General features: G+C 45.3%; 3 protein-coding genes and 3 non-coding genes across 6 annotated transcripts; 1 reads left to right on the plus strand and 5 right to left on the minus strand.

The window, feature by feature from the left end:
• Positions 1-2152: 2152 nt before the first annotated feature.
• On the minus strand, positions 2153-5260 carry LOC133920890 (ATG8-interacting protein 1-like). The gene is made up of 3 exons (XM_062365496.1): positions 5120-5260; positions 3186-4011; positions 2153-2585 (listed from the first exon to the last, which is right to left on the minus strand). Exons 2-3 carry the CDS (start codon positions 4005-4007, stop codon positions 2493-2495), a joined length of 915 nt encoding a protein of 304 aa, XP_062221480.1. The 5' UTR covers positions 4008-4011; positions 5120-5260; the 3' UTR covers positions 2153-2492.
• A 537-nt stretch (positions 5261-5797) lies between these two features.
• On the minus strand, positions 5798-8762 carry LOC133920891 (rRNA 2'-O-methyltransferase fibrillarin 2-like). The gene is made up of 7 exons (XM_062365497.1): positions 8680-8762; positions 8297-8607; positions 7662-7757; positions 7510-7587; positions 7242-7418; positions 6232-6300; positions 5798-6151 (listed from the first exon to the last, which is right to left on the minus strand). The coding sequence occupies exons 1-7, from the start codon at positions 8693-8695 to the stop codon at positions 5975-5977; spliced, it is 924 nt and encodes a 307-aa protein (XP_062221481.1). The 5' UTR covers positions 8696-8762; the 3' UTR covers positions 5798-5974.
• Positions 7027-7099, minus strand: LOC133923342 (small nucleolar RNA snoR60). The gene has a single exon (XR_009910598.1). It is a non-coding gene; the product is annotated as a small nucleolar RNA snoR60 (small nucleolar RNA).
• On the minus strand, positions 7896-7970 carry LOC133923343 (small nucleolar RNA snoR60). The gene has a single exon (XR_009910599.1). It is a non-coding gene; the product is annotated as a small nucleolar RNA snoR60 (small nucleolar RNA).
• Positions 8763-8935: 173 nt separating the features above from the next.
• Positions 8936-9019, plus strand: TRNAL-CAA (transfer RNA leucine (anticodon CAA)). The gene has a single exon. It is a non-coding gene; the product is annotated as a tRNA-Leu (tRNA).
• A 900-nt stretch (positions 9020-9919) lies between these two features.
• LOC133920314 (protein DETOXIFICATION 35-like) lies at positions 9920-12367 on the minus strand. The gene is made up of 7 exons (XM_062364925.1): positions 11816-12367; positions 11086-11711; positions 10890-10946; positions 10544-10782; positions 10296-10414; positions 10127-10213; positions 9920-10003 (listed from the first exon to the last, which is right to left on the minus strand). The coding sequence occupies exons 1-7, from the start codon at positions 12224-12226 to the stop codon at positions 9920-9922; spliced, it is 1623 nt and encodes a 540-aa protein (XP_062220909.1). The 5' UTR covers positions 12227-12367.
• Between the last annotated feature and the right edge of the window lie 7585 nt (positions 12368-19952).

Here is a 19952-nt window from a genome sequence, read left to right on the forward strand (position 1 = left end):
CCTCAAGGGGCACTATCCCACGTGTCATGTGGCGTGGGGAGTAATCCACACATCTAAAACAAAAGTAATATCTCCATTTCAATTTACTTATCACCATTTTTACTATAGCAAATTTAATAGTGTATTTTTAAAAAGAATTTATGAGTACTTAAAACTTTTATATTATTAGATTTATTACGAAAAAACTTTACTAGTATCATATTCAAGTATTTATGAATACTTTTAGAAAAAAACGTTTAGTTAAATTTGTTACAGTAAAATAATGATAAGTAAACTGGAATCGATAGAGTAATCAGTAATCGAATCGTGCCCGTTCGTCCGTACCCATCCGATCCATCCGATAGATACAGAGGCACCGGGCGGGCCCACGCTTCAGGACACGGATGGGAGGCAACCTCTTTGGGTTTGGTGGCTTGGTTGTCCGTCCGCATGAGGCCATGAGCATTGAGCAGCATCACCTGCTGCAGCAGGGGATCCTTGAGATGATATGCTGCCTGCTGCTTATCTATCACTTGTAACTCTGGTTGTCTCAGTCTGCATGTGAGATCGGAGGGAGTAGCTACACTTAGAACAAACCTAAATGGACCTACCTGTGAGATCGAAAGGAGTAGCTAAGAACAGGAAAATTAAACAAAAATCATAGAGAATCTATGTGTCCATGCACTGCTTGCAGGCACCGCTTTGGCTGGCTTTCCTGTTTTTGTTTCTTGTCTCCAGCGCCGACTGCAACCTATAACCTCAAGCTGCAGCATACTATCACTGCAACTTGTTAATATTTATTCCACCTCCATGGGATTGGGATGGAATCATAATTAATTAGTTTAGGCATTGCCAACCAAGTAAAAATAACCTACTATACTGTTCCAGAGTGAGACCCCTATAGGATTACATTGGGGATTATCCTGTAATGTAAAAACCACATAATTGGTTCCGAGAAAAGACACACCATCGCGCCTTGTTTACTTGATTTAACAAGGTTTTGGTGTATTACGCAAAGCCATGGAGACGAAATCGCCTGTTTGTTATCATTACTAAGAGATTACTCATCATGGGTATTTAAAACTTGAAACTGGGTGATGAAGATTCCTGTTCACGCATCATCATCATCACAACTCCTTGGCCTCACATATACTTAAAAGGAGCACTGTACTTAGAAACTCTACCTCGCAACACAAAAATAAAAGAGATTCTAGAGACCACAAAGGAAATGGACTAGGATCCTCTAACTTCGGCGGTTCAGCATTGGTGATCGCAGGAACAAATGGTAGATTGTGGTCTCAAATCACCCATTAGGGATGTTAATAGGACCCAATTCCTGATTCTCCGCAGAAAATTCACTTATTAGGAGACGAAAATGAGGAGATTTTATCCTCTACGAGGATACAAATGGTAGAAATTATATCCTCATCGGGTGTAAAGGGAACATGTATGAGAAAATATTCTCCGTCCTTCTTTCCTCATGAGGACCCGTTTCGACCCGACGGTGATAGCCCAGACGGGAGCTAGGCATGTGACCCCCAGTCTAGGTGGGCGGTTGGCTCTTCAATTATTAGCGAAGGTAGGTTCTTCGTCGGTCCCTATTCCCCGTGTAGGGATGAAAATAAGGAGAAAATAATCCCCGTAAGTGGTAAGCGAGGATAAGGATGAATATTTTTTCTTAGTTAGGGATAGGAATAAAAAACCATTCCCGAACTGATAATTCACCGTTAACATTCCTATCACCCATGAAGTAAGAGATCTCAATCCAAAGGAAAGGAGGGGGAGGTGGGCGGTCCGTCCATCCAATGGGCCCATGCCGCCAAAACATCACATGCTTCGCTAACTTGCTTACGTAGGAGGTTGACCTTTTGTGCAAGCCAAGGGCCAGAAACAATTTGACCAGGCTGGGCCACAGAGATGACTATGGATGAATTAGAAATAAGTGCAAACATACATATGTTTTTTCTCGCTCTCCAGGTATCGTCTGGATTTCGCTGAGAAAACGATCCCAGGCTTCACATGAGCTCTACTGCAGATCAACAAGATGCAAGAGAGCCAACGCACCAACCCTTCGTTTCTATTGCGGGGATTGTATTCAACTCACTGTTCCAGCACAAAGGCTCCTGAAACGCCAACAGAAATGGTGAAATTAACGCACATAGCAACCAGAACATAGCACAGTCATACTCATGTTTCTTCAGCAACCCCAAACATGACACCATGAATCAGTTACCATAGGTACAGAAGTTGATTTCAGCACTACACGGAAAACCAGAGGAGGTTTGATGAAATTAAAATAATAATAAGAGCCAATCACACTAAACTCGTATATTTACATATCCAAAAGGATTTTTGGAATTCACACATACTTGCATAAACATCCTCAAACCTTGACTGACTGCTCGAATTTTGCCCCCACTATCTTCATTTTGAGCCAATGTCTCGAGCGGATACATAATATCTTGTGGATTGAGGATTTCGAAGGCTTTAAGGATTCATTACATTCAGCTCAGTCAGGCATGTCCATGCACACCGGGACTTTGGTAATTGCCGGCAACAAGAATGTCCTTGATACGGTTTAAAGGTCCAACCGCATGATTAATTTTCTGAAACGCAAACAAGATTTTGATGTTTATTAGCATTCAACAGCCCAGTTGCCACTGCAAAAACCAGTAAAATGCATAGCTACCACAACAAAAAGCCAATAATTGCTAGCAGGAGATCCAGAAATCAACGTATCTGGAAGTTCCAGAACAATACAATGATCTTGAAAAATTATAAGAGAACAAATAAACGATCAGTAGGAAAAGAAAGGGGCTCATTTGCAGTGTATTTTTCTTTGCTTGTACGTATGACATAAGGACAAAACTTTCAAATTGGACATATGCTACAACTACTTGGTAACTTGTGAGAAATAAAAAAATGATATATGTTGGACCTATCAAAACAAACAGATATTCACATTTAAGTTAAAAATTACATGTTTACACCTAGAACATTGCCAGGCACCTGGTTATATAAGGAACAGTGCATATTGTAGGCGTAACCGGATGAGCATAAAACAAGTTTTTCCACACTTTCAGAAAAAAATTACTAGTAACAAATTTTAGTTGTTATAGGCACCCCTGGAGAATAGCTGGCATGCTTCTCATCATCAAACACCCCAAAAGATGCATTTGTTCAAAAGAAAGGTGCTTGGCAATTACCTCCTTGCTGCTAGAAGGTTGCAATTTGACAGGCTGAAGCTGCAACTTGCCCTTTTGCCAGCGCCGCCCAAAATACGCCATGCCAATCAAAGCAGCAGCAGCCGCAACTATAGGCCAGAACTTATTACTTTCCTTTGCATTCTTGTACAGTGATAAAAGTTGCTTCTTCAACCAGGCATCACGTGGGAATCCAGAACCATCAGGTTTGTTCTGTTCACCAGATGCAACAGCCTTTGATGAACCAGTGATGGGGTTCACTTTGTGCAAAGTTGACTCCTCAGTTTTCTTCTCATTTTTACTCTCAGTAGCTGACCAGCTTAAATCCTTTTCAGCATCGATGGCGCTGTAACCAGGTGGTGAAAACCCAACAGGCTCTTCCCCAACCAAACTCATGCCTTGCAATGTTTTGCCATCATCAAACTCCATATCAACCAAGGAAAGGCTTTTCCCTTTGTCGAAGGATGGAATCCTGGGAAGGTCATCCTTCAACTTATGCTTGCAGGTTTCTTGGTACTTCTCATCATTACACTCGTCAGAAACTGCATCTTGGCTGCAAAGCTCCTTCTGTCGCTCCTTGCTGTCTGTGCCTATGAGGAGGCTCTCAACTTCATTCCGAGACACCGAGAAATGGCCAGACATCAACAGTGCAGCCGCTGAATCATCATCCCCTTTTGGGCCATACTTCTTAGCTTCAGCCTCCTCAGAAGGTTCAAGTCTTCTTGAAGCAGGTGCAGATGCGTATGCTGATGCAGTCAGTTGCACAACTTCCCAATCGTTCCCGCGTGGAGAGCTCTGCTCGTTACCACTCTGGTCAGGCTCCATCGTTCTGTGATCAAAATTGAAACCCAATTGAAGAAGGTCATAAATTCATGATATATAGTAAGTGATTTAAGTTAGAGAGTGCAATGTGCACAGTCAATTCGCAGTATAGATATTAGAAAACTTAAAAAATGGGAGATTGCCCAAGATTGGGGTTGTGAAACAGTTGATAGATATAGCAAAAGCACTAATGTTTCAAAAGAACTAAAGTAGCAGGCAAGCTTTTACTATAGGAATAGAACTTCAATTCCAATTCCAATATGTGATTCCAACGAGTGATTAAACAACACCATAAACAAACTTATGCTACAATTAAAAAAAACGCTGGAAAAGGTAATTTCTCATACAGCGCCAACAATTAACAACATGAGAGAAGCCCACATAATTAAAAGTAGTGGTTACAGACAGACTTTCCATTCAGTATCTATATGTATGAAGAAAAAAAAATCTAGAATCGTCACTGCCACTGAGTTTCAACGGAGGCACATCCTAGGTACAGATGGAAATCATAATGACAGATGGTTGCTGCTTGTTTGTCCATCCAGCATGATAAGAACGAGCACGAGCTGGACGGCTCACTGGCGCTAGACTTACTTGTAGCAGGTGAAACAACAACAGCACAGACAAACTATAATATTCGACTGAAATCTCATGACCGCTACAGTTACCCACTGAACACAGTAGAGGCACAACAGAAAACCGATAGTCGCAGTAAAAACTGAGATCGCAACCAACTAAAGCTACAAAGCTAGTGCGATACAACTGATGCAGAGCCCGGATAACCCATACTAGCAAGGTGAGTGCTAGCACGAAGCAACAGTCAGTACACAAAATATGCAGGCAAGGACAGCAAGCCTCCTCGGTCCTAAACAGAGAGAAACTGTCACCACGGCAACCTTGACCAGCGGAGGAATCAAAAGCCAATATGAAGGCAAGTCCGGATCATCCCGATGTAAAAGCTGATCCGGTGGCATACCCTAGCCTACCCACACCTCTCGTGTTTGTGCAGGAGGGAGGGGGAATTCTACAGTCGCCGAGACGTGGGGGAAGGGAGGGCGGGGGGATCGGAGCAGCAAGGGAGGATGGAGTGGAAGCCGGGAAGGGATGAGCCGTACCAGCGAGGAGGGGACGGTTGCTTCTTCAGTCGAGTCGTAGCGATGGATCGCAGACGGGAGGGGAAAGGGAGCAACGGAGAGGAAGCGAGGTCAGGTCAGGTGCGGAGATTTTTCTCCTCCTCTTTTGTTTGCCTTTCTTTATTCGGCCGTGACCGTGAGGCCCATTGTTTTCCGCTTTGGGCCTGGCTTACTGCCGTACTGCTATACGGAGGATTTTTATTTTTTATTCTTTAATCCAAAGATTACAGATAGATAAGTACGTTTTGAATATAGTTTTTTGCAATTCTATATGGGCGACAGGAGTAGAAATTACAAAATTTCAAAACGGATACATATATTTGCAATTTTAGATTTAAAAAATATAAAAACTCATATACGGTGTTCACTTTGTTCACAAAAGACGGTGGCGAGTGGAGTGGATAACCGCAAGAGCTATGGGCGTTTAGTCTCAAACCGGGAAAGAAGAGATCAAAAAAGCAGTGGAGCCTTGCAAGCAACAAACACGACAATCCAAGTGTGCTACAGGCTCAGATACAGAGGGAGGAACAAGTGACAGTGGAGTTCACTGCACACAAGCAATCCAACACAAAACGTTAATGCCCCGTCATTTTCATTGCCTGGTAAAAAACCGAGCACGCAATCAACCAAGATCCTACACGTTTCAAGTTTCTAAGAGCATTGAGAAAACAGCAGCATCATACGAAGATCATGATTCAAGTCTACTCAATCAAAATTTAGTTGTAAAACCAGCACCGGTTCCATATAGGTGCTACAAAAGTTCCCAGACACTTGCACAAAAAGTTGTCTCCACGATATAACATATCACCATAGATTGCGCGCAAAAAACACCATTTCTTAAGACGTAGCCTTTTGCTTCTTGGGCATCCTGTAACCACCAACGACGCATGCGTGGTCACGCTCGAAGGGCTCCAGGGTCACCTGCTCCGACGGCTTGAACTGATCGGCCTTCAGCTTGTCCACTTCACTGGCAAAGACAGCCTCAGCAGGCATGGTGGAGTCGATACAATTCGCCTGAAGAAATGAAAGACAGATCTCAACACAACATTCAAGCAGGTCGCTTTGGCATAATTGATTCTGAAGCTGGCAAGTACCTTGATCGAAATGACAAAATGACCACCATTCTTCAAGAAGTACGAGGCATTAAGGGCTAAGATCCTAGCCTGCAGGATAGAATATCCATTCAACGTTTAAAGGTTGCTTATCAGTCAGTCAGTTTTCCCAGAGGCCCAATGCAAGGCAAGGCTAGCTTGAGAATCTTCTAGTATTTCCTAGATACATATATAGCTCAAAACGGTCCTACTTGTTCAAACTGAACAGAAGAATTTGGATGATGAGACCCGAGTTTCGAATTGAGACGGATCGCTTGAAATTCCAGCCAGAGATACAGACAGTCAGATACACATACTAAGGCATTGACAGTTGGCTACTAAATGGCAGGTACAAATTAAATAGGCATGACAAAACACAGGTTTGCCCAGTAGAAAATCTCAAGAATAGATTGCCAAAAGGTAGGCAAGTTTATGCCTCCATAAAAATAAAAATTTAAGAAACTACCAAATGCCACCAAAAAAATTATTCACATCAAGAAGATTCAAATATGAAAGGCCACAGTGCCAAATTCCAACAAAGAAGCGAGCAATTATATGTATATGTAAGGAAGGAAACCTCAGAGCAAATAAACTGGCAACAAAAAGAGTATAAACAATTTATTTGCCAAATTCTAAATTTGTATTACAGTCTGAATTCCAGAAAAGAAACAAGGCTGTACATTTATTTGACATGGACCATGTTCATAGGGTCACACGATCCAGTAAGACATAATCAAGAACTCAAAATGAGGCAAAGCAAACAGCAAAAGAAAGAGAAAGATTGGCATTGGGCATAAGTGCATCAGAAACTCGAATTGCATCATCCATTTGATGTCCTGAAGGGGAATCCGAGTATGCTCATCATTTGCTAAGCACAACATAGCCACAAAACGACATCAAAGCAGAGCACGAAGATAAACAACAACATTCAATTGTACACTACTGACAGTCCAAAGATTCAGAAGACAGTCATAAGCACGGGACAAATACAACGAAATGCAAGAAAGGTATACCTGGTCTGGCTGTGCAACATCAGAGAAGATAACATCAACCATGCCAACCAACATCCGGTACCTAGCAGGGTGCCTAGCATCCTCAATAATGGGGATCACATTGGTCCTCTTCTTAGCCATGTTGACAAGGTCCCTTCCACTCCTGTGTGAGAACTCAACAGCATAGACCAACCCAGTCTGCAAATCAAGCGAAATCATCAAGACTACACACGAAGACAAAAGCCATGGACAACAGGATAGGTGCTGCAATAGGTGACAGAGATCTCACCGGTCCAACGATATCAGACACATGAGATACAGTTGTACCTGAGGCAGCGCCAAGATACAGCACACGTGTACCAGGAGCCTACATAATGAACACATAATTTTCTACTTGTACTAAAATGGCTAAAGACATTCAGATTCAATAAGAGGGCTTACAATCCAGATGTTGTCAACACCACCAAGCACGGCAGCAGCCAGCTTGGAACGAAAGGGGTTCCACACCCTGTACTCAACCTTTGTCCCATCCTCATTCTGAAATACCCAAACAAATAAGCAATACAAATTGAATCAAGAGTATTAATCATACGGCATTGCAGTAGAAAAGAGCTAGGGAAACTATAGGGCATGATTCCTCCCAATGGAAAGAATAAATTCTTCCCAATACATAAGCGCGTCAGAAACTCGAAGTTGCATCATCCAGCTTGATGTCCTGAAGGGGAATCCGAGTATGCTCATCATTTGCTGAGCCCCAGTATTGCCAACAGAAGACATCAAGCATTTTTAAATGGGAAAACACCAATATTCAGTTAACCAAACTCTTCCCTATGGAAATCATAGATTGCTTTTCTGCCTTTGAATCGGGCTCTAACATACATGAAAGCATAAAAGATCATGAGCGTAGTATAACGGCAAATCCTAACTACTGAAATGAATCTTCGAGCTTTGGTACGCACAGAATTAAAAAGCTATTAGCAACTATGTACGGTATCTAAGTACATCCGTATTAGGAAACAACAGCAGCAAAGAGTGCTAACAAAAGTGGGACATGACGGGCTCCAGTAAGAACGAACCTGAACAGAGACGCGCTTCTCTCCGTAGACGGACTCGCCGGGGACCATGTTCTTGGTGCAGAGAGCGTCCTCCTTGGATTTGGAGATGAAGACGCCGTCGTGCTTGTGCGGCACCACCACCGCCTTGCTCCCGCCCCTCATGCCAACACCGCGGCCACCGCGACCACCGCGGCCTCTGGGCGTCCTGCCACCGCCTCCACCTCTCCCGCCTCTGTCTCCTCTCCCGCCTCTACCCCCGAATCCCCTGCCACCACCGCCGCGGCCGCCGCCATCGCCTCTGCCCCCGAAACCCCTGCCGCCACCGCCGCGTCCTACGGGAAGCAAACACTAAGTCAGACTGCTGCAAAGACTAGAGCGAGAAGGCTAAGGTTTCGGCTAAATACCTCGAGGTGGCCTCATGCTGCCGAGTCGACGAGGAGCTTGCCGCCGGCGCCGCCGCCGAGGAGGAGAGGGTTTAGGGTTTTGGTAGGGGTTAGGGTTTGAGAGTGTGATGGGAGGAAGGTAGATTTTATAGAGGGAGAGTAGGGTTTGTGTTTGATCCGGACCGTTGGTGTCGGAGATGCTGAGTGGACGGCTAGATCGAACAGCGTCGCTTAATAAATAAGTAACTATACATTATTGAAATATATCAGCATCCGGGTCAGGATGGCCGAGTGGTCTAAGGCGCCAGACTCAAGTTCTGGTCCTCTAACGAGGGCGTGGGTTCAAATCCCACTTCTGACATCTACTTTTTCCTTTTTAAATTTTCAGTATTAGTATTTCTCTCCTTTTTTCCTAATTTATTATTATTTTGTATATTGATATTTTCTTACTCAAAGTTATTTTTTTTCCACAAAATTGAACTTGGTGGGCGCATCGCTGTTTTTGGAATCAAAATTTGGGCGATGGGATTATGGGTTTATGTTATAGCTAGTTTAATAAATTGAACTAGTTTTTTGAAAATCTGCTTAATTTTAAAAAAAATAGTACTCTTAGGTTTGTTCGAGTGAAAGTTTAAAGAGAGACAGATTGAGAGAGCAAACTGAGAAATTGATTTCATTCCATTGATCTATATACATATTTATACACCATGAAGGGTCACGTTGGATTGATTTCATTCCATTGATCTATATACATATTTATACGTAATGAGGGGTCATGTCGGTGTCTATTCGAAAGTCATCTCTTCTGAACAAACAACCCTACGTGAATAGGTATGCACAATAAGATTCGCCAATTTGTACCCCTAGTTATGGCCACTTTTCTCCGCTGACTAATGCATAGCGCGGGAAAATGATAAGGCGCTAAACAGGTGATTCACTTTTACCTTTGATGGTCTCGGAAGAAATAAACAAGCTCGAGCATGATCGGAGACAAAGTGAAATGTTTGAATAATTATCATGCTCCTAGGCTATCCATGTATACACACTGTCACTACGTTAACAATGCTGCTGATCATTACTCTGGGAGAACCAGGAAAATGCATGATCAAGTGTTTCCGTCTAAATTTTTTACCCCCTTATATGGTCCAGGAACTCAACTAACAGACCATATCAATCTAGCACAAGCTAAGTTATCACAAAGAGTGACAGGGAGAGGAAAACCCGAAACTAGAAGCAATATTGTTCCTGAATTTTCAGCGATCTAGATAACCACATCCTGATCTGATGTAGGAAGCTTTTCGTGCTGTCCACCCCATAATCTCACTCTCTCCAACGCCTGTGACGCCTGAAATCAAGATCACCCAACTCTTAGGACATTCTATTACCCTACGATGGCGTACTATGCATTAGCCTTGCCATTCTTGCTTTATTATTGTTCAGTTGTACGCTAGCTGGAAGAGGCACATACCTCAGCTTTCCAGTCAGTTTTCCAGACCATGCAGGTGAGAATGGCTGTCTGCAACGCTGTCCCGCACAGCATGCCCGCCCAAATGCCCTGCAACCAAATGGAATCAGATGAAGCTACCAATGTGGTCGAAAGTTTAATTAGATGAAGCCATGAAGGTGTGTTGGTTGACCTGCACGCCCAATCTGAAGAGGTAGCCAAAGATGAAGCCCAGCGGGAGGCCGAAGGCGTAGTAGCAACCAAGGTTAATGTACGCCACTACGGCCTGCCATCCGCCGCCAACCGCAACGCCTGACGAGCAAACAAGGTTACAGGGATAGGATAAATCAAACAAGAACATATATGGATGATTCTTGCATTTACAAACTACTGCAGCACGTACTAGCTAGTTCAATCACGGTTGGAGAATGCTTGTCGTACCAGAGATGACGGGCTGGATGCTGTTGAGCACCATGGTGACGGCGAGCAGGTAGGCGATGTTGGCGACGGCCTTCTGCAGGTGGCGGTCACCGGTGAAGATCACCGGGAACTTCTCCCGTGTCGCCAGGATGAGGAACATGGCGATGAGGCCGAACGCCAGCGACTGCGCCAGCACCACCATCACCGCGTACATGGTAGCCCGGGGCCGCCCCGATCCCAGCTCATTCGACACGCGGACACTGCACGTCGATGGCAATGGCAGAGCAACAAGTGCAACGAGATTAATGCGTGCATGGATCCAAGGGAGAGGTTTCAGAAAGAATTCTTCTTGTCGAGAATTTTCTACCCGATGGCAGCGCTGAGGCCGATGAACAGCATCCCCTCCCACCCATTTATGTTCATGCTATTTGCACAGACAAATGAATTTTAGTTTCACTCACCAATAATCACTTCACCCAAAAAAACACAAGCATCTCTTGGCACTTGCAATGCTAATGACAACAATGTGGCATGTGAGAAGAGAGAGGTTCGTGCATGCTGACCAGATGGATATGGAATCGACAGCGATCTCGGCGTCGTCGAGGTGGCCCGTGAGGACGACGAGCACCATCATGTACCATATCTCGAGGCAGAGCATGACGGCGGAGGCAAGCGAGAGCTTGACGAACGCCCAGAGCTCCGTGAACGCCGCCCGGGACAGCCCCGTCCACCCGTCCCTGCACCACCCCACCACGTAGGCCACCTGCGCGAGCGAGGTGAACCACGAGGACACGTCGTACGCCGCGGCGGCGCCGGCCACGCCCCATCCGAGCACGGAGACGAAGAGCGCGAGGAGTCCCACGTGCGCGACGAGCGCGGCGAAGCCGATCCACGCGAGCACCCCGACCTTGCTCTGCGCCTGGAGGAACTTCTGCGTGGGGAAGTTGATGGCGAGAGCGAACATCTGCGGGACGATGCGGAGCGTGAAGTCCCCCGCGGCGGCGGCGATGTCGTCCTCCTGGCCGAGCAGCCGCAGGATGGGCGCCGCGTAGATGTAGAGCGGCGAGAGCAGCGCGGCGGAGGCGGTGAGGATGATCCACGAGCGCTGCATGTACACGCCCAGCATCGCCACCTGCCCCGCCCCGAACGCCTGCCCGCACAGCGTCTCCAGCGCGCTCCCCATCCCCAGCTGCATTGAACCCGCCATTAATTGCCAAATCATATTTGCATGCAACGCTCGTCACGACGCGATCGATTCAAGAAGGAACGGATAATGGGGAGTGACAGACGCACGAGGAAGCCGAAGGAGAAGTTGGAGACGACGGAGAGGCCGATGGCGACGGCGGAGAGCTCGCGGTTGCCGATGTGCCCCGCGAAGATCTGCGTGGTGGAGTTGGTACCGTAGAGGCAGATGATATTGAACACGATGGGCGCGCCGATCGCCCACAGCCGGCGCGACTCCTCCAGAAACACCGCCCACGCCTCGCGCGCCGACCGCACCGGCGGCGCGTCCTGGCCATCGTCAGCGACGACGAGCGCGCCGGTCTCGTCGTCGTGCACCGCTACTACCATGGCGTCGGCGGTGGTGGGCGTCGGCGGCGGGTTCTTGAGGGTGGTGGGGTCGTGGCTGGCAATGCGGTAGTGGCGTGGACTGCTGCGGCTGGTGTGGGGGTTGGTGAAGAGCAGGGGCTCCGTGTAGCCCATGGCGGAGGTAGGGAGGAGGTGCCGGTGGTGGTGCTGTTCCTGGCGGCCGGCCTCCGTTTGCCTTTCTTGGCGTGTTTGCTTTTCTTAGGGCGGATCGATAGATGGCTGAGGAGGAGGACGCCCCTCTCTCTCTCTCTCTCTCTCTCTCTCTCTCTCTCTCTCTCTCTCTCTCTCTCTCTCTCTAGATCTCTGTCTCTGTGTGTGTTTTCCTTGTGTTTAGCGTGATCGATCCCTATGTATATGTATGTACTCCTAGTTTGGTTTGTTACATCTCGTGATTCTCTCAAAGATCAATCTTTTTCTTAGTGTTAGATTAGATTTTCCTTTTCCATGAGCGCATGCATGCACGCTGCATGGATCTGCAACTGCACCCGCGTGAAAATATCTAGGGACGTTACTGATGATATTGTGTTGCGAGTTGCGATCACAAGATGAGAGTACCTGATTTTGTTCGCTGATGAGCTGATCAATGCTTTCTTATTCCTTCAGTTGGCATGCAGCATGGAAAGAGTAACCGGCAGATGGATATCTTGTATATAGCTTGTCTTCTGTTGTGTATGTACGTTACGTGTGCAGGCGACGACGATGCATGTCAGGCGCGCGTACGTGGAGGGAGAAGGAGATGGACGAAAAAGAGGTCGGTGGCCCAACCTCAACTAACTAGCTCCTGCCTTCCCTTAATTTGGAGACCTAATTGGATTTTTTTCTTGCATAAAAAGTCTTTTTAGATTTCTTTACAAATTAAGCTTTGTAAATTAATTATTAAATCCTGCCGGCTTCTTAAGCATACAGTAGAATGAGATGCATGCAGTTAATCAAATTAAACTTTTGTACATGGGGTTCTCGCTAGCTCCACAATCAAATCACGATCGAGTTGATTAATAAATCAGTCAATTAACCTCCGTCACCGTTACGCATCCTAGCTAGTGATATCAACGTGCCGTCTTATGCATTCCTTCATACTAGCTAGTTAAAAGCCACGTTGCAATGGATGTTAAATATTTTCACAAGATTATATTATTGATTTGGTGAAACACATGCAAAACAACTGGTCCGACAATATTAAAAAAGGTCACATAAGTTGTATTTCTTAAGTAACAAGTTGACATGATTCTCAACACATGACCAGATGCGCCCTTATTAATTAAGTGCAACTATTTGCATGTACTGGGAGCTTTAGAGCCAACAGATGATGACTCCGGGAACAGGATTGGGAGGCCCGTCGATATCAGCAATTTACACACGGTAAGTAAACAAAGTACAAAAACCTCAAGGAGATTGTACCATGCACATACGATTATAAAATAACTACTTCAAATTAATTATGCAAATAAACTTAAGCCAATTTGCATGAACCATCACCCATCCACTTCCTGTCTCTTACTCATGGAGACTTTGTCCCACATAATCAATGACGTCATCTGCAGAAGCTTGATCATCATACTTTGTTTTGTGAAACTATAGAACACAATTAAAAAATTACATCATGTATTTTATTATAAAGTATCAGACGAGATCTTTAGATAGTAGTTGATTAACATTACTTGTATTGTTGGTGTTGGTTAGAATCTTGAATGGAGTGTGACCCGTCTCGTTTTGAAGATGCCATATGCAAGAAAGACAACCAGCGATTTGTCACACATTATAACTAACAAACATGGTACGTTAAATTGAACAACATGTAAACATTATCAAGAAACTGATATCAACATCATCATAATATTCAAAACAAAAAAAAATCACCAGTACACCAGACATAAGGTTGTTAGACTGATCTCTCACTAATTAAGCCCAACGGCTTAATTAGTGGGCTTAATTAGAACCTTGACCCGCGCCCTGATCGGGGGCGTCCAGCCCATTATGGCTGGTGGGCCCCCGTCGCCAGCGCTATAAAAAGAGGTGGGGGCCGGGGCGCTCGGTACGAGGTTCACCGCGCCGCTAGTCACCCCACCGACACCTAAACCCTAACCGATCTAGAGGAGGGGGGCGCTGTGCCGACGGGAAGCTTCACCTGGCCCTCTGCGTCACGCCCTGGACTACGTGCGCCTACGTCACCATCGTCGGACGCCGGCGAGCCCTTCTGCCCCGACCGTCGCTGCCCTAGCGCAGAGCTCCACCGACGAAGCAGAGATGGCGGGTTCTAGCAACCTTACTCCAACCACTGGAGTCTCAGGTATGAACCCATCCATCTCCCCCCTCTCTCCCTTCTACTCTCGGTAGTGCGGTCATCAGATTGTTGAAGATGAACATCACATGTTCTAACAATGGTATCAGAGCCCACAACCAAACCCTAACCCTAACAGTTCATCTTCGACTCAGGGGGGGGATCTCTCACCTCTTCTGGCCGTAGATCACCGCCGTGGGCGGTAGAGAACTCGCACCGCCGCTCGACGGCGTGCGGCACAGAGCCGAGCCCCGAGCGCCTCCTCCGCGGGCTCAAGGGGTCAGGCACCACCGTGAAGCCACTCGACGGCGGCGCGCTCACCTCTAGGGGAGCGCGCACGCCGGCGAGGAGCCTCGCGGCGGCACCGTCTCTCCTCTCCGGCGCCGGTCGCCGCGGAGCGCCCCGGCCACCGTGTCGCCGCTCGGTCTCGCGAGAGAGAGAGAGGAGATTGAATAGGTTAGGGTTAGGGCGAGGGGCGCGGCGACGTCGGGTTTTGTTCGGCCGAGATCGCCGCTGCGCCGTCCGATCCAAATGAATGGTTGAGATCGACGCGGGCGGGCGGGGGGGCGCGCTGATGGGCCGAATTGGCGACCCAGGCCCAGGTTGCGGCCTGGGCGCGCGTCGGCCGTCGCGGGCGCGTCCGCCGCGGGCCGCTAGCGGGCCAAATCTCCGGCTGGGCCCAACAGTAACGGGCCGAAAGTGAAATGGATGGGCTGTCAAGGCCGAAATGGCGTTTTCAACAGTATAAAAGTATCTATACTGTTTAGCATTTTCCAGAAAGTATTTAAATTGAATTATTGGTGTGATTTTTATGCAAAAAAATTATCCAACGATAATTTTGCCCAGAAAATTATAAAGTCTAGAAATAATTCTGGAAAAATAGTATAAAGTATTTAAAATTGTTTTCCGCTGCGTATTTTCATTATTAAATTCAAACCAACGGGAGAATTTAATTCTGGAAATGAAAATGATGATTATTATTATAATTTTGTTATTATTCTGACCAACGTTGATTAATAGCAATATTATAATAATATTAATGTATAATCTCATGTATTAATTCTATTTTGCCCAACGGTGATATAGAATTAGTGCAGGGAACAGTTGTATGTTTTGATTTTAACCAACGTTGCAATCAAGGCATGCAATTGTGGTGTCATTTCATGTTCTCACATTATTTGAATTGTATTTTCAGGAGGGTACAACTTGATGGGTTGTATCAATGAGATTCCAACTCTGAAAGGTGACAACTATTCAGAGTGAAAAAAGAAGATCGACCTAGCCTTCATCTTGGCTGAGGTTGATTGGGTAGTCACCACACCGTGTCCTACAGATCCTGTGGCACTGGTGAGGGAGACAAACGAGGCTGATGCCGCTTGGGCAACCAGAGATAGGGATTATCAATCCCAAAAGATGGCCTATGACCTTGAGCATAGGAAGTGGGTCACTGCCAACAAGAAATGTTTGGCAGTGATAAAGAACACGATTGAGCCTGCTATTGTGGGTTCGATCTCAGAGTGTGACACTGTCACTGAGTACCTGAACAGAATAAAGAGTCAGTTTACTGGCTCTTCAAAGACTTATGCTACCCAGCTGATAAAGCAGCTGGTAACAGAAAGATACTCAGGTGGAGGCAGTGGCATAAGAGAGCACATACTGAGGATGAGCAACTTGGCATCCAAGCTCAAACCAATGGATCTGGCTCTAAAGGATGAGTTCCTTATCCATTTGATTTTTGCTTCTTTGCCAAAAGAGTTTGATACATTTGTTGTAAACTACAACATACAGCCCGAGAAGTGGGATTTAGAGAAGCTCATTGCTATGTGTGTGCAAGAAGAGGAAAGGATAAAAGCTTCACATGGTGGTTTCATCAACTATGTGAAAGAGAATAACAAGAAAAAGAATTTCGATGCCAACTCTCCAAAGGGAAAGGGCAAAGGCCCCATGCAGCATCAACAAAAGAAATTCACAGTGGAGAAAGATCAGTGTCTTCATTGCAAGAAGACGGGGCATTACAAGAAAGACTGTCCCGAATTCTTGAAAATGATAATGGCAAAGAAAGGTGAGAACATTATTACGTTCATAAATGAAATCCTGTATGTGAGTTATTCGAAATCTACATGGTGGATTGACTCAGGAGCAACTGTTCATGTTGCAAACTCATTACAGGGATTCCGTTCGACGAGGACTACGCAAAGAAGCGAAAGACACGTTAAAGTCGCAAATGGAGTCCAAGCAGATGTTGAAGCCATTGGCGATCTTCCTCTGGAGCTTGCTGATGGATTCACATTAATTCTTAGAGATGTGCTTTATGTTCCCTCTTTACAGAGGAATTTGATTAGTGTTTCATGTTTGGACAATGATGGATATGATTGCCATTTTGGAAATGGCAAATGTAAGATAACATTCAATAATGCATGTGTTGGGATTGCTATCTTACAAAATGAGTTATATTTGTTATCACTACGTGATGAAGTAAATGTTATATGTGATAGTGAAAACGTATCCTCGTCTGCGGATGTAAACAGAAAACGAAAGCGAACTCAAGATGCGTCGTCGAAATTATGGCACTGTCGTTTAGGCCATATTTCGAGGGGGAGAATAGAGAGACTAGTAAAGAATGATATTCTTCCTCCATTAGAGTTCGCAGACTTAGAGCAATGCAGAGATTGCATAAAAGGAAAATATGTAAAGAAAATTAAGAAAAATGCCAAACGAAGCACAGGAATATTAGAAATAATCCACACAGACATATGTGGTCCATTTCCTGTGAAAAGTGTGGATGGTTTTGACTCGTTCATAACATTCACAGATGATTACTCCCGTTTTGGCTATATTTATCCAATTAAAGAAAGAACAGAAGCATTGGATAAATTTAAGATATTCAAAGCAGAAGTTGAGAACCAACACAGTTTAAAGATTAAGATAGTCAGATCTGACCGTGGAGGGGAGTACTACGGTCGTCATACCCCGTATGGACAGATTCCTGGACCTTTTGCAAGGTTCTTACAAGAAAATGGAATAGTAGCCCAGTATTCGACACCGGGCGAGCCTCAGCAAAATGGAGTAGCTGAAAAGCGTAACCGTACCCTGATGGATATGGTGCGTAGTATGATGAGTTACTCATCCCTACCATTGGGTCTATGGATAGAAGCATTAAAGACAGCAATCCATATTCTCAATAGAGTACCAAGTAAATCGGTGCCCAAGACACCGTATGAGTTGTGGACAGGGAGAGTACCCTCACTAAAGCATTTACGTGTGTGGGGGAGCCCAGCTGAGGCCAAGGTGTTTAACCCAAACATTGGGAAGCTAGATCCCAAAACAGTTAGTTGCCATTTCATTGGCTATCCTGAAAGATCGAAAGGTTATCGTTTCTACTGCCCTGATAGACATACAAAGTTTGTGGAAACGAGACACGCAATCTTCCTAGAAGATGAGATGATGAGGGGGAGCGTGGTAGCTCGAGAGTTTGACCTTGAGGAGAAGCGGGAATATGTGCCCACTCCGTTGACTCATGAGCCATTCTTCTCACTACCCGTTGTAGCTGCACCGACAGTGGAAGACACTGTGATGCAAGCACCTGTGGTTGTCCCTCGTGTGGCAACAACGAATGAAGATGTGGAACCTGTGCTTCAGGAACCCATGGAAGCTATTGCCACAGATCAAGGGGAGCAACAACAGCCTCAACTTGAAAATGTTCCAAATGTAGAGGCTCCTAGAAGGTCTCAAAGAGTGAGAAGATCAGCTATCCCTGACGATTATAAAGTGTATAACATTGAAGAGTTTCAAATGGAAGGTGATCCTACCTCGTTTGAAGAAGCCATGAGAAGCGAACACTCATCCAAGTGGCTTGAGGCCATGGAAGATGAGATAAGATCAATGAGTGCCAACGAGGTTTGGGACTTAGAGGTAATTCCTAAAGGAGCCAAAACAGTGGGCTGCAAATGGGTCTACAAAATAAAATATGACTCCCAAGGGAATATAGAAAAGTATAAAGCGCGACTTGTGGCAAAAGGCTTTACGCAAAGAGAAGGGATTGATTACAATGAGACCTTTTCTCCAGTCTCATGTAAAGATTCCTTCAGAATCATAATGGCGCTGGTAGCCCACTATGATTTAGACTTGCATCAAATGGATGTAAAGACAGCATTCCTTAACGGGGATTTAGACGAGAGTGTCTATATGGCACAACCGAAAGGCTTTGTCGTAAAAGGAAAAGAACGTCTGGGATGCCGCTTAAAGAAATCCATTTATGGGTTGAAACAGGCTTCAAGGCAGTGGTACTTGAAGTTTGATAAGACAATAAGACAGTTTGGGTTCAAAGAAAATGTAGAGGACAATTGTGTATATTCAAAGTTTAAAAGTGGAAAGTATATCTTTCTGATCTTATATGTGGATGACATCTTGCTTGCGAGTAGTGATGTCAGCCTAATGAAAGAAACAAAGAAGTTCTTGTCCTCGAACTTTGATATGAAAGATCTCGGTGAAGCTGCATATGTTCTGGGAATTGAAATACACCGAGATAGAAGCAAAGGGGTATTAGGACTGTCACAAAAGGCATACATAGAAAAGGTCTTGAAAAAGTTCAGTATGCATAAGAGTAGTGCCTCACCTGCACCCATAGTCAAGGGCGATAGATATGGGGATTTTCAATGCCCAAAGAATCAATACGAGATCGATCAAATGAAAGTGGTACCATATGCTTCAGCTGTCGGAAGCTTACAGTATGCGCAAGTTTGTACACGCCCTGACATAGCTTTTGTCATCGGGTTACTTGGCAGATTTCAAAGTAATCCAGGACCAGAACACTGGAAATTGGTAAAGAAGGTCTTGCGTTATTTGCAAGGCACAAAAGGCCTCATGCTAACGTACAGAAAATCAGATTCCTTGCACATAGTAGGGTACTCGGATTCTGATTATGCGGGAGATGATAGAAAGTCCACGTCAGGGTACGTGTTTACTCTCGCAGGAGGAGCAATATCATGGAAAAGCTCCAAACAAACCGTCACTACATCGTCCACAATGTATGCCGAGTTTGTAGCATGTTACGAGGCAACGGGGCAGGTGAACTGGCTAAAAAAGTTCGTACCCGGTTTAAAGGTGGTTGACGACATCTATAGACCACTAAAGTTATACTGCGATAATTATCCGGCAGTACAGTACGCTCACAACAATAAGTCAAGTGGTGCTGCCAAACACATTGACATAAAGTATTACGTTGTGAAGGATAAAGTCCGGGATCAAATCATAAGTCTCGAGCATATAAGTGCAGCAAGGATGCTCGCGGATCCGCTAACGAAAGGCTTACCACCCAACGTGTTCAAGGAACATGTAGCCGGCATGGGGTTAAGGGATAGCCTGTGATTCCTGGACTTCTAGGGCCCAAAAGTCAAAGAATCTGTTTCAAAACAGAGACGTGCTTGTAGCTACCAAATCTATCGGCGATTGACCGTGACGATGAAGTATGCTCTATGCAACTATCTGTGATGGAATGGGATAAAAGTAAAAGTTTAAAAGTAAAAGTGTAGAGTGAGATCAAGGGGGAGAATGTTAGACTGA

The sequence above is a fragment of the Phragmites australis genome, chromosome 6, assembly GCF_958298935.1.
Source record: "Phragmites australis chromosome 6, lpPhrAust1.1, whole genome shotgun sequence".
Taxonomy (NCBI): Eukaryota; Viridiplantae; Streptophyta; class Magnoliopsida; order Poales; family Poaceae; genus Phragmites; species Phragmites australis.

Coding starts and splice junctions, on each gene's coding strand:
- LOC133920890 (XM_062365496.1), bottom strand. CDS start 4,007: ATGGAGCCTGACCAGAGTGGTAACGAGCAGAGCTCTCCACGCGGGAAC. Junction 2,586..3,185: donor AACCTTCTAGCAGCAAGGAG/GTAATTGCCAAG, acceptor TTTGCGTTTCAG/AAAATTAATCATGCGGTTGG.
- LOC133920314 (XM_062364925.1), bottom strand. CDS start 12,226: ATGGGCTACACGGAGCCCCTGCTCTTCACCAACCCCCACACCAGCCGC. Junction 11,712..11,815: donor ACTTCTCCTTCGGCTTCCTC/GTGCGTCTGTCA, acceptor GGTTCAATGCAG/CTGGGGATGGGGAGCGCGCT. Junction 10,415..10,543: donor CATCCAGCCCGTCATCTCTG/GTACGACAAGCA, acceptor TTTGCTCGTCAG/GCGTTGCGGTTGGCGGCGGA.
- LOC133920891 (XM_062365497.1), bottom strand. Junction 7,419..7,509: donor TGTCTGATATCGTTGGACCG/GTGAGATCTCTG, acceptor CTTGATTTGCAG/ACTGGGTTGGTCTATGCTGT. Junction 6,152..6,231: donor ATTTTGTCATTTCGATCAAG/GTACTTGCCAGC, acceptor TCATTTCTTCAG/GCGAATTGTATCGACTCCAC.